Source organism: Lotus japonicus, chromosome 4 (genome assembly GCF_012489685.1).
Source record: "Lotus japonicus ecotype B-129 chromosome 4, LjGifu_v1.2".
Classification (NCBI taxonomy): domain Eukaryota; kingdom Viridiplantae; phylum Streptophyta; class Magnoliopsida; order Fabales; family Fabaceae; genus Lotus; species Lotus japonicus.
In genome coordinates, this window is record NC_080044.1 from 3,167,291 (window position 1) to 3,180,712 (window position 13,422).

The following is a 13,422-nucleotide window of genomic DNA, read 5'->3' on the forward strand; positions in this document are numbered from 1 at the left end:
ACCGGAGGGAGTATAAGTTTATGGGTGATGGTTGACCAACACAAATGTGTTTCCCACCCGCATCATGTTCGTTCAACACCCCTTTCTCTGGCTATAAGCACTTCTCTCCCCATGATAGCATTCACATTATTGTGGGATAACTTATTCAAGAGCTTTTCTCATTCGTAAGACTCGAGACATTACTTAGGTAATCCCACATGTACCACCTTAAACCAACCACAAACAATCAAATTGACCCGGTACCAATTTTCATTGACTCAGCATTCATGCAACATAAATATTTCAGGATACATTGAAAGCTTGTAATCTATGAGATGTCATCCACATGCTAGAATATGTTTTACAAAAGAATACGCCAGAAAATTGATACATCTTTCTAGTTTAATTTGGAGGCCTGGCAAGACAACCAAAAATTGAAAATTAACATATACAACCCATATAAAATACTTCAAGAGACATGATAAAGCATGAAGTCACAGAAGACTCATTTTAAAGAGATGGTGTCAAAGTTAATCATCATCCTCGAGAACATTTCGACGCCTTTGTATCTGAAAAAAAGTAAATTAATGACAAACTTATAAACTGAGAAATGAGAATAGAACAATGAACAAATAGTCTACAACTTACGGTTACTTTTGTCTGTCTTGCTGTTTGGTTGTTTATCTGCTCCAACAGTGATATGAGTCTTTCCTCAGAAACCTGAAGATGCCATTGAATAGATGAGGCACAGTAGATACCCCGATAAAATAATGCTTTGTAAGGGAAAAACTATGATATCTGTATTTCGTGCACAAATTTCATCTAGTGATTTCTCTTTCACTTTTTGGAAAGGAAAAACCAACTTCCTTGCATGTAGTTTAATAACAGATTAAACTCTGCCTGAACAAGTCATTCTCGAATCACAACCACTCATGAGACAGCATGCACTGATGTTTTGACTTCATCAGTCAGCACCTTAATGCCAAAAACATATGTGATCGCAATTCAATGCAGAGAATATTGCGATTTTAGGTGTCGATTGTTGATATGGCTAGAACAATCAAGATCAAATCAGGAAACTCATTCTGCTAGGATCGCGCCGGGGCATGAAAAGGTAGTAGGTTCAGGTCTTTCCATTCCTAGCCCACTAGATGCTTAAATTAAAAAACCTGAACAAATCCACTAACAAACCCAGAAGACAACCTCCCAAAATTAATCCAGCCAAAACCTTAGACCTCCAATTGGCAAAAAAAACTATGCACACTCTGTAACTGTTTTCACATGCACTGCAATGGGAAGGTCATTTCCTTTATCTGAGAGACTGGTGCTTCAAGCATGATGCTGGTTCTGTCTTTGAACTCCCACCAAAGCCTCCATCTAATTGGTGGTTCAGAGCTCCCAACACCAACTTCAGTTCAGACTTCAGACAAATTGGCTTTATTAACTTCTTAATTCTTATGGTTTTCTAGTTCCCAAGCAAAGACAAGATTTAACAGATGGCATCAATAAGTGGGTTGGCAATCAAAAGCCTTCTAGAGTTGGACACAACACCCATCACAGACTTACGTTTTCAAGATACTAAATGGTAATGGCTGACATAGAGAAGGGAAAAATATGTACCAGGATTTTTATAGCATAATTTGATTATAATTTCTAAAGCATAATCCTATAACATAATATATCAACAACAATGTTGAATTGATTCTTTATTTTTACATATAAATACAGGTAAGATCTTATACTCCATGTTACAATTTCAAGTGTCTACCTCCCTTAACAATTCCAAGTATGACTTAGGATTGAGAACCTTCCATTGAATGTCAAAGTAATCTAAATCGTAAAGTTTTACAGAGAAGTTGTATGAATTATGAGAACACTAAAGCTTTAATATTAAATATCGACATTATACTATTCCAACTGTTGAAGTCCTACTTAACATGTCACGTGAAGACATGATGGATCAATGATTACAACTAGAACCAGTACTGATCAGATGGCAATATACTACCCATAAAAGTTCATGTTTAAAATGAAAAGCCTAACAGCTTGAGATAAGAATGAGAAACGTTGCAGAAAAAAAAATCCAATATACCTTCTCTGTTATCTGACCCATTTGAGCAGCTCTTAATATAACATCTTCAACACCTCTGGCTTTCTCAGGTTTCACCAAAGCAATTCGAGCAACTGCATATGACGATGTCAGAAATTTATAAGAATGTAAAAAGACAATTGCCTCGTGCATTCAAAATTTTGATTGGATAATTCAGAGGTGAATTGGCATTTGGCAAACAAGTTCTTTCAATGTATAAAGCAATTTCAGATTTTGCTGTACAAATATGATTTATCTTCATGACTACTACAACTAAGACAACTATACCCAGATCTTCTTACCCAGTTATATAGGTTTGTGAGCTAAAATAGATCGCCTAAATTTTCACCATTGCTATGTTGAGTACATTTAAAATGCATGACTTAACCTCCCAAATCCATCCCGGATATTCTCTTTGTTTTAGCTTAAACAACCAGACATGTCTCAGATTAGTAGTTAGGAAAAAAATATCAGCCCAGAAAAATCCATCTTCGAACAGAAAGCAAAGAGGAACTACAGCGACATGGAGGAACATGAGTTGAAGAAAACATGTTCTTCAAATAGTCTAACTCTCCAAATCCTTTAGTTTTTTTTAATGAATATCCATAAATAGTTAAAGCTGGTAGACAACTCAGCCAAGCAATACTAATTACCAAAAAAGTTCAAATTATAAGGATTTACTAAAAATACCTCTCCATAATACCCAGAGTCCCAGACTGCAGACACTTAAAACAAATGAATAATGTACAGTGAAGAAATTAACCAGCGACTCCTATCATCCTATGACATGCTTAGACTTAAGAGTGTACCTGCTTAGAACACCTGAGTGTGCACACAGGGACAAACAGAGAACAGAGGGTAAAGGGAGAGAGGAGATACAATAAATTGTAATTTATCAAGCTTCGTATCTCATAAAAGTTGTCAATTTTCTTTGCCGATTTTGGGTCAAAATCCACCAATTGAGTTAGAAATTCAATATTAACTTTTCCACGACACACTTCACATGTACCTTGGATAGAAACTCAGCTATTTAGACACAATAACTACATAATAACCGAATGTACTAATATCTTCTATTAATAGAGTTAAATTTGATGCATGTTCTACAGAAAAACTTTAGGCATATATTTGAAATGTGTGTAAGACTAGTTAGTAATATCCTGTACATTCTCACATTTAATGTACGTTTATGATTGTGCAACTACTACTATGTATATACTTTGTGTTTGTTACTATTATTATAGGAATATGTTATATGGAAGTTTAAGAAAACTACCCACCTACAGTACATATTACTAACTATGACCCCACATGTATCTATACTTTCTATATCCATTGATGGCTGACTGAAGGCAGGATTGAAATATTAAATTATGCAAATTGCAAATGATAAAAGCTTCACTTCTATCTTCTGCCAACAGTGTGCATGTTTGGTTGCAGATATGCAACCAATGTTTAGACCCCAAAATCACAGTAATTCATAAGCTGCAAGATAGAACTTCTTAGATAACTTTCTTTTGAGCATGTTCACAACACACATCCAACCATTATGAATATAGTTCAGCAGAATATTCATTAATCAGACTAAATTTTAAAGGAAAAACAAGAATGCTATAGTAGTTAAAAAGCCAAATAACAACTAAGAAGGAAAGATCATGCAACAAACTTACTTCTCTCTCGCGCTTGAGCAGACAATATCTGACTAAGCATCATTTGCCTCCGTTCATCAGCCTCCCTAAATCAAACATATTTCCATTCACTCAAATCAATAACAGCTCATCTAAATCTACCCAATTAAGACAAACACACATATATACAGTATACACATAAACTAAACTCGCCTTTTCGCATCCTCCTGAGCCGCCTTCTGTTCAGGGTCCTGCTGACTTCCCTGAAATACAAACACACAATTGCAATCAAACTCTCTCAGTCTCCGCGGCAAAAAATAAATAAACATAAAGACATGGAAAAGCTCGCTTACCGCGCCCTGGCGACCCATGAGCTCCTGCATCCTTCTCTGTCTGATTGCTTCCAACTCAGGATCAGCCTGAAATTAACAGTTTATCATATAAACCAGAAAACTAAGCAAAAATTATCAAAAAAATTATTAAAAAAAACTATTGAGGCATTGTGCGAGATTGAAAAAGGTTTTGAGTTCACAAAGACATTGAATAATCGAGGAAATGGAAGGAAGTAAGAGGGAATTGGGATGAGAAGGTACCATTTTGGGTAGATTAGCAGAAGGAAGAAACCCTAGCGGGTTTTCGCTGATCCTGAATTGTGTAGCAGCAGCACAAGCAGGTCGCGTTTGCGTTACGCGGTTGTTTGTTTGTTTGTTTGTTTGTTTGTTTATGGATCAAAATGGAGAGAGGTGTTTTCAATCAACGCTGCGTTTCTACCGTTGTCAACAAAACAGAGCGCTTGTTGGGCCTGGGCCTGGGTCTGGGCCGTATAGAATGTCTGCATCCCTATCTTGTTTTATTTTCTTTGATGGATCCGTTCGGAAAACTGTAGCTCTCTCTTCCAACAAATAACTTTGTCGGAATTTGAACATGTTTTCTTACCATTACAATGGTTTAGGTTGCTTAACACTATACCAACATTTTGTTAGTCATATCTTATGTGTACCGGTGTTTTGTTGACTAGCTTTTGAGCATTGTTTCTCTTAATTTAAAGATCATTGTAGCGATGAAGCTATTGGGAGCACCGCTCATTTAAATTCACAAACATTAGAATATTCCTAAATAAGTACTTTAAATTTGGTTTTTGAGTTTAGTTTCAAGTAAGTAAAATGTAAGAAAGGAAACAATTAAAAATATGAGATTAGGATTACAAATATTAAAAAATATTAAAAAAATCTTTGAATTTTCGAAAAAAAATGACTAAAAATGAAAAAAAAATCTGGCCCAAAAAAAGAAAGTAAAAAATTTTGACTGGGCCGATGTTGTTTGTTAAGCCCAGGCCCAAGCATAGTTTGCATACAAAACGAATGTCGTGTGTAAAGGGAAAGCACTGCACCATCCGTCGTCGTTTCGTGGTTCTCTATTACTCCAAGTTTGTCGTTGAAAGCACTCAACCTTGTGAGAGAGTGCAGGTGAAGAAGGTAAAAGAACGAAGCAGAGATGGATCCAAAGCTAACCGAGGTTTCCCAGATCTTCGATCGCTTCAAGGCTGCGTTTCGCCGGAACGACTTCGATAACTGTTCCGATCTCCTTTCTCAGCTCAAGGTATATTTGATTTCCCTCCCTACCCAAAACCCTAGTCCTTGTAATTACCCTAATTTCGAAAACTGTTCTTGATGCCCTTTGTTGTTCGTTCAAGATTTGAGTAAAATGATTGTGAATTGGAGTGAATTTCTTCAGCATGAGATCATTGTAGCAATTGTGCATTCTGGGTCAGATAGATTCATTACAGTAACACCCTTCATGCTATTTTTAAGATTTTATTAGTTACCTAGTAACCCTATGGGTAATTATTTATACTGGGTAGTGAGAAACTGAGCTTTACCTTTCATAGGTAGTAGTAGTATGGTGATGGATTAAAGTGTAGTAGTTTGCTGGATTCAAATATTTATAGTATGACCGCCAACCGTGTAGATCAACTGGGGGTTGTTCTAGCTCAGTGTTATCAAATAGCGGCTATACGCCGCTATAGCGTAGGGGATTTAGGTCACGGGTTCAAATCCCGTCTCCGCAACATTTTTCACAAAAACAATCGCGACGCCGCGATTGCCCACTATAGCGCGCTATTCCCGCTAAATAGCGGCCGAAATAGCGGATTTTTGGCTCACCGCGATGGTCCACATTCGCGACTTGACAACACTGTTCTGGCTTCAGCAGAGTCTCGGGTTCGAGCCTCTGTGAATGCAGCTGCATTAAATACTTGGCAGGGAGAACTTTGCTGCCTATAGTGGTACTACCCGGCTCAAAATCGAAATTGCGAAAGCAATTAAATACATCCAAAAAAAAGAAATATTTATAGTATATAATCTATTAAGGAACGTATTACAGCAGGAAGTTGGATGATTAATTTAATTTGTAAGCTCCCCCCACTATGGATGATCAATTGGGATTTTATGATTATTGCATGACATGCAGCTTGAATTCATAGCTTTGATTTATACAGTTTAAAAAATTGTATTTTGCTTTGTCTTAACTTCCTTCTTTCTGGGTAGAGGGTACATAGTTGCAGTTTTTTTTGTTATAATATTTGTGTAAGTTTTGAGGGGCTCTGTTTACTTGCAGGTGTTACTAACAGGGTTCAGAAGCCTTCCACCGTTGTTTGAAAATACACCTAATGCAGTTCATGAGTTAACAATTGCAAGTAATATTCTTGATTTCAATCAGTTACTCTGGTCCTTTCCCCTTTTTCTTTGTTCATTTTCCAACCTTCAATGTTAGCCTACTTATTTGAATAATAAAAGCAGATACTCTTGATCAACCATTATTCAAGTGGATCTTGAATTTAGTTGATATTGTAAAGGGGATTTTATTGGACCAAGTTAGCTATAAGCTCTTTGAGATTGACAATGGAGTTCCTCTTCCATGCCTGCTGTGGATCCCGTTTTGTTCTTAAAACTGTTAGTGAGAGAACTTTGGTACCTGGTTGTGTTGAAAGTACTGGTTCGGCTTTTCCATACCTTATGCGGTATGGTTAAAATGGTTTACCGTATATTAGAAGAGAGAGAAAAGAAATATAACTGTTCTTTTGACAAATTTATTTTGGAAAGTGTTAGATGCTTCAAGGAAACAAAAAGTTGAGCCTTGTTGATTAAGCCAAATAATATGCTAAATCATCTCTTATGATTGAATCATATTAATATTAGCATGAATGAGATGATAATTGCTTAAAAAATAAATAGAAAAAAAAAACCAGGATTCCTGTTTCTGAGATGTTTTTTTCCCTGTTTTTCAAATTTTCAGGGGATATATACGAGCATGCTGTCGTCCTCAGTGTGAAAACTGAGGATCAAGATGCCTTTGAGAGGGATTTCTTCCAGCTGAAACCTTATTATACAGATGCCAGGTAACTAATGCTTGCCCCTTTATTTACGTGTACAAAATGTGTTTCTACATTGGGGCATCTTAATCTGTAGCCAAAACAATGGACATTTCCTGGTCACTTAACTTAAGCTTTATAATATATCTTTATTAACATATTAGTAGTATCTATGTTGGATTGTGTTTATACATGCAATTTTTTTATTTTTTCTTTCTTGTTGAGTTCTTGTAATTAATGGGGACTTTTTCTGTGGTGCAGTAATCGTATTTCCCCATCTCCTCAGGAGTACCCAATACTAGGCCTCAACCTATTGAGACTACTTGTCCAGAATAGGATTGCTGAATTCCATACTGAGTTGGAATTGCTCTCATCCGCTGCTCTAGAGAATCCTTGTATTAAGCATGCTGTGGAGTTGGAGCAATCTTTTATGGAAGGGGCTTACAATCGCGTCTTAAGTGCTCGACAGACAGTGCCACATGATACATATGTTTATTTCATGGATCTTTTGGCCAAGACAGTCAGGTAATAATTGTTATTAATATTTCTTATGGCCCAGCAGATGATTGAGTTCAAGTGGTTAGCTAATAAAACATGATACTCTAGCTATATTTCTTAACTAGTTGGTTATAGTTAGATTGTTTTGTATTCTATTCTTATCTTCTGAACTGATTTCTAGAGTATTCTTATTAAATTCGATAAGTTACTTAATAGTCTTTTGATTCTATTCTTTCTTTTTTCCTGAAATGGGGCTCTTATATTATTTTAGATTTTACGAAATACGAATCTATATTTATTTTCTAATCAGTTCATATCTCTCTTGAAACATTCAGAGATGAAATAGCCGGATGCAGTGAGAAGGCATATGACTATCTTTCAATTAAGGATGCTCGGCAAATTTTGTTGTACTCCTCAGACCAGGAACTCTTGGAATATATTAAAGAGGTGAGCAATGTCATGACTCTTGTTATCTTGTACATACATACATGCACTCTATATAGAGGGTATATGAGAGGTATTGATCTTCACTATACACAGGACATGAATGAGTTTACTGATAGTATATTTACAAAATGGAAAATTATTCTTCCTTTATTTCTAAGTATCATTTTGTTCTAAAATTATCATCTATTGAGTGCAGGAGCACCCTGAGTGGGAGATTAAGAATGGTTCTGTCTTTTTTCAAAAGGCAAAAGAGTCTGCACCATGCAAAGAGATACCCTCGCTCCAACTCATCAACCAGACACTTAGTTATGCTAGGGAGCTGGAGAGGATTGTCTGAAAAGGAATGCGATGGCTTGTGTTTCCAAATGCTCTAGGCGTTTGAGTAATAGTTTACTCATACTGTCTTTTGAAATTGTTCATTGCTGATTCAATGCGGAACTATAAAATGGTTAACCTCTGTCTTTTGGTCATCTAGGTTGCTGTATTGTTTATTGGGATACCTTTTCGTTTTTCCATTACTTGTGCTCTGGTAAAAGAAAAAAGAAAAATGATTCTCTACTTTGTCGACATCTATTTGTTGAGGATTCGATGACTGATTGCTATATTTGTTTCAGAATTAGGTAAACTTACGATTGATAAAAGTATGTTTGCTAGAAGTAAATTAAGAAAATAAATTTGTGTTTGGGAATGATATGTAAAAGTAGGTTTAAAGAAATGAATGTTATTTGTAGAAATCACTTTTAAATATTATATTACTTTAGTAGACATATGAGTAGCTGCTATATAGATGGTGTATCGACATGGAGCTATGATATATACGCATCTCTTCACTTCTTTTCCACCTTCATTTTTTATTATTTCTCTTTTCTCTATCAACCAATTCACTTATCACATTCACATCTTTACTTTCTCTCACATTTTTTCCTATCTCTCTCTTCCTTCACTTCTCCACACCTAAAAAAAGAGGTGTGTTTGAGGTGTGAAGATATAATTATTCATCGACATGTATAATGTTTTAAATTAACATATAACTCACTTTTTTTTTCTAATTCTAAAGTATTCTGTTTTTATCTATCCACCTAGAATTTTAAGAGAGCAACAATCGAAATTTTTCTAATTATGCTTTAGTGAGAACAAAAGATAAAAATATGTTTGAAAACAAATAATATTTTTTATGAAAATTAATAAAATTAATTGTATTATTTAATATGTGTTTCGTCTATTTCTAGATAGTTATTTAGGATCGAAGAATATGCATAAGATTACTTTTTCTAAACTCAAGTTTTTATGGATAAAAATTCATCGCTCACTTATAAAAATAAGTCTAAAATAATTTATAAGTATGTGAAAATAAGTTGAAAATAATTTATAAGTATGTTGGGAGGGAAATGGATCCTCTTATGTGAAGTTTTTCTCATGTCTCTCATTTAATTTTTTTTTTCTATTTATCTCTTTTTTTATGTTAATATCTTAATCTTAATATCTTAATGTTATAGAGAAAAAAGTTGAGATTAAGAACTTGTTCTCATATCCTGAGCTAATGACTTCAATAAAATATTAAATAAACGGTTGTACAATAAAATGGTGCACCCAATAAAATAAACTCTTTTTAAAGAAGTTTACGTCCAAGTTTTCCCAAGTGATTTAAAATTCCAAAGAAAATGCAAAGAAAGAAGAAAAGAAGAAGAATAAAAAACTTCAAACAGTATCGATTTTAATGAATTCACATGCATCCTACTATGTCGACCCCTTTCCTCATTTCTATGGGGTAGTCTTTCTATTCAATTATTCATACACGAAAAGTCTCTTTTATATCAATTTTTGTAGTTACACAAATGGACAAACTTAAATAACCAAATTAGGTAGAAAAACAAAAGAAATAAGAGAAAATCCCACCCAGCCTTGTCTTCATTGTTGATAGAACCACACATAGATTCTAGATTTAGATTTACATCAACTCAGTAAACCCAGATTCCTTGGTCCAAAGTTGACAGATCCTAATCCAACAGCTAAGAGTGATGGATCACAAATCCATACTCTGAATGTTCACACCATGGTATCAAACCTCAAATTGCTACTTCACTGTCTCTCACTCATCTCATTTCACTCCCATAGACTAGTCAAAATCTCCAATCCAATATCCAAAGTTTCAAACCAAACCCCATTTTGTGAAATCTTAAATACAGCATTTTAAGCTTTCCCAAAATCCAATCAAACCAAACACAAATAATCCAAAGAAAGAAAGGGATAGCAAGAGTGAGTGAGAGTGAGAGTGAGAGAGTGAGAGTGAGAGAGTGAGGTGGAAGAACAAGAGAAAAGAAGAGAAGAGGAAAGAAAAGGAAGAGAAAATGGGTTTCACATTCACCACCATGAGTCTAAACTTGGTCCTCCTAATGGCCATGGTGGCCACCAACATCCTCTCCCTCTACCACCTCTCAACCACCCTCCAATCCCCTAAATCCACCAAACCACCACCATCAGCCCCCGTCCCAGACCAACTCCTCCGCCAGCTCCACACCATACGCGCCACCATCAACCAACTCACGCGCCTCCAACCAAATTCCAAAAAATCCACCATCCCACCAGATCTACTCCTCTACTCTCACCTCTCCCCCATCGCCTCCTCCTGCCACAACCACCCTGACCTCCTCCACAAGTACATGACCTACACCGCTTTCTCCCTCTGCCCCTCCGATTCCGACCTCGCCGAATCCCTCATCCTCCGCGGCTGCCACCCCCTCCCCCGCCGCCGATGCTTCTCCAGAACGCCGAAGAAGCAGCAAAACTCTCTCCCTCAGAACCCTTTCCCTTCTTCCTTACCAGATTCCGGAGTCATCTGGGATCACTACACCTGCAAATCCTTCGATTGCTTGAACCGTCGAAACCCTAACCTCGGCTTCGACACTTCCCGCGACGCGTCGAAGTTCACCTCCTACTCCGACGAGCTCGATCTACCGGTGCAGCAGCTTCTCCAGATCGCGAAGAGCGCCAAGTCGGTGCTGCGTCTCGGCCTCGACGTCGGCGGCGGGACGGGGTCCTTCGCCGCGGCAATGAGGCTCCGGAATGTGACCGTGCTGACGACGACAATGAGCGTGGCGGCGCCGTACAGTGAGGCTGTTGCTCTGAGGGGGCTGGTGCCGCTTCACGTGCCGCTTCAGCAGCGGCTGCCGCTGTTTGACGGTGTGGTGGATGTTATCCGGTGCGGGCGCGCGGTGAACCGGTGGATTCCGGCGACGATGATGGAGTTCCTGCTGTTTGATCTGGACAGGGTGTTGAGGGGTGGAGGGTACTTGTGGCTGGACCATTTTTTCAGCAAAGGGGTGGACCTTGAAAAGGTGTATGCGCCGTTGATCGGGAAATTGGGGTACAAGAAGGTGAAGTGGGCGACGGGGAACAAGACTGATGCTGGTGGTGTCAAGCATGGGGAGGTTTACTTGACTGTGTTGCTGCAGAAGCCTCTATCAAGATGAGGGTTGGTTGGATTTATTGGTTATATGCACAAAAGGTAGGTAGGAACCAACTAGCTATCTCTAATTGTCAAGTTTATGATTAAATGATGAGAAATTTGAAAATTGTTAGTAGCTTATGTGCTTGTTTTAGTTAAAACATGATCTCTTGATTCTTTCAGCCTACACTGTAGATTGCATTCAAGAAATGTTGGATTTTGATTGGAAAGTGAAGATCTTAATTGAACATAAGTTGACCAGCTGGACATTGTTTAACTAAAGAGGAATGAATCCTTTTATGTTAGGTTTTCAATTGGTGAGAGATACACACAATTTTTATATGACTTATAACATGAGATGATCCATTTCAATATAACTAGTTGCAGTATCATCGTTTTATGATGAAGGCAGTTCCTAATTATAATTAACAATTAATAGAGGTAGATGTCAACTATTGGTGATGGGCATGAGCTATCATGCTGGTCTCAAACAGAATTCTAGCTTATGAACAAACAACAGCTGCTCAGTAGTCAGCAGGTATTCCTAAGGCTAGGATGAAGCTATTCTTCTCAGAATACTTCTTAAAGGATGAGATTGGTAGATCTCCCTCTTGCGTCACCTTTGTTAATTGGCTGACCCAACGTTGTGTGCGTGGAGAGGCGGCTAAGCTGTGAAATAATCTGAAAAATAGACTGCTGACAACTTGGTCCGATGACCAAGTTACAATAGGATGTCTACCACCATGTGCAGTAACAGGGTAGTATGGGGACAAGGTTAGGTAGGTAGTAAGAGTTTGTAAATTAGGGAGGGCCGGAGGGGGGAAATTCTGTTGTACCATTGATTGATTCAACTTTTAATGATGGAATTGAAACAATGGTTGTTTGGTAATATATCTGTAAACCAAACTAAAAGATTTATTTGTTAATAATTACAATATGCTGCTGTTTGATATAAAATTAACAAGTAAGTTGCGGGCATAATTTCTCTCATTTGATGTATGACAATTTTCTAAATTTGTTTGGTTGATGTGTTATTTCTTGGTTATAGTTCTATTGTCCTGCAGCTTCCTCTCTCGAGTTCTGATTCTGATCTGGTGTGATTTCCCCCCTAATTGTGGATATTGGATTGCAGTTTGATATGTGCTGTAAGGAAGATAGGCATGCAAGTTTATCCCGATTTCCTTGCTCCTAAGTTTTTGTGGGGCACATAAAGAAGCAATGTTTATGTCCACCGTGAAGGATCGTCCGGATCCTGTAAAAGAATCAACCCATTGGAAGAAAGCTAGAAGAAACTCAAGGACATGTGTATATCCAAGGGGGAACTGGTAGAGGGAAATAGCCTTTATGATCTTTCTTACTTCTCATTTGATTAAATTGTTCTTTCCCAATAATTTAGTTGGAAATAAATTCAAAAAACGTCGTCCCCTGGTTTGTGTTCTAGTTATAGCGGTGCTTGGATTTATGATGATAGGATGGCCTTTTTCATTTGATATTCGATTCACATCTCTTAGAAAACTTTCATATGGATATGAATTGCACAGCAAAAGTAAAATACATGATATGCTATTTTCATATCCTAATTTACTAATAGCATGTCCGATTGGGTAACTGAGTAGATTTGATAAATTAGAGAGGTCATGAAAATTATCATGTGGTGATTAAGAACATATTGTGCGATGCATTAGTCATGAATTTGAATTAGATTTTAATTTTTTTGCAATGCTAACAAAGTCAACCATCCCACTGTATTAGATTAAAGATGATAAATAAATAAGTTGTGAAACAAATTAAAATTTATATGCAAATGAAAAGATTAGAGATGCATAAAGATGAGTAGAAGGTGGCACTCCCTTGACTAGAGTCATTGCATCCATATAATCGGATGGTGAACCTTCACCACACAGAGAGAAGAGAATGCTTGTGCGGACTTTTTGGCAAAGCATTGGTAGTGATTGAGCTGCCACTT

General features: G+C 37.1%; 3 protein-coding genes across 9 annotated transcripts; 2 read left to right on the forward strand and 1 right to left on the reverse strand.

Annotated features, from left to right (window-relative positions):
• Positions 1–231: 231 nt before the first annotated feature.
• Positions 232–4,450, reverse strand: LOC130715192 (uncharacterized). Of its 2 annotated transcripts, none has more exons than XM_057565267.1 (7): positions 4,290–4,450; positions 4,050–4,115; positions 3,910–3,959; positions 3,739–3,803; positions 2,072–2,163; positions 634–699; positions 232–548 (listed from the first exon to the last, which is right to left on the reverse strand). In XM_057565267.1, exons 1-7 carry the CDS (start codon positions 4,290–4,292, stop codon positions 510–512), a joined length of 381 nt encoding a protein of 126 aa, XP_057421250.1. In that variant the 5' UTR covers positions 4,293–4,450; the 3' UTR covers positions 232–509. The 2 variants fall into 2 exon arrangements, with proteins under 2 accessions (XP_057421250.1, XP_057421249.1); XM_057565266.1 differs by having other exon boundaries at positions 628–699; positions 4,290–4,449.
• Positions 4,451–5,076: 626 nt separating this feature from the next.
• LOC130714024 (26S proteasome non-ATPase regulatory subunit 8 homolog A) lies at positions 5,077–8,578 on the forward strand. Its single transcript, XM_057563873.1, has 6 exons — positions 5,077–5,295; positions 6,313–6,391; positions 6,991–7,093; positions 7,328–7,591; positions 7,900–8,011; positions 8,208–8,578. Exons 1-6 carry the CDS (start codon positions 5,191–5,193, stop codon positions 8,346–8,348), a joined length of 804 nt encoding a protein of 267 aa, XP_057419856.1. The 5' UTR covers positions 5,077–5,190; the 3' UTR covers positions 8,349–8,578.
• Positions 8,579–9,910: 1,332 nt separating this feature from the next.
• On the forward strand, positions 9,911–12,971 carry LOC130711244 (probable methyltransferase At1g29790). 6 transcript variants are annotated; one of them, XM_057560781.1, is made up of 2 exons: positions 9,911–11,520; positions 12,505–12,971. In XM_057560781.1, exon 1 carries the CDS (start codon positions 10,360–10,362, stop codon positions 11,479–11,481), a length of 1,122 nt encoding a protein of 373 aa, XP_057416764.1. In that variant the 5' UTR covers positions 9,911–10,359; the 3' UTR covers positions 11,482–11,520; positions 12,505–12,971. The 6 variants fall into 6 exon arrangements, with proteins under 6 accessions (XP_057416764.1, XP_057416765.1, XP_057416762.1 ...); XM_057560782.1 differs by having other exon boundaries at positions 12,521–12,971; XM_057560779.1 differs by having other exon boundaries at positions 9,911–11,516.
• Positions 12,972–13,422: the final 451 nt, after the last annotated feature.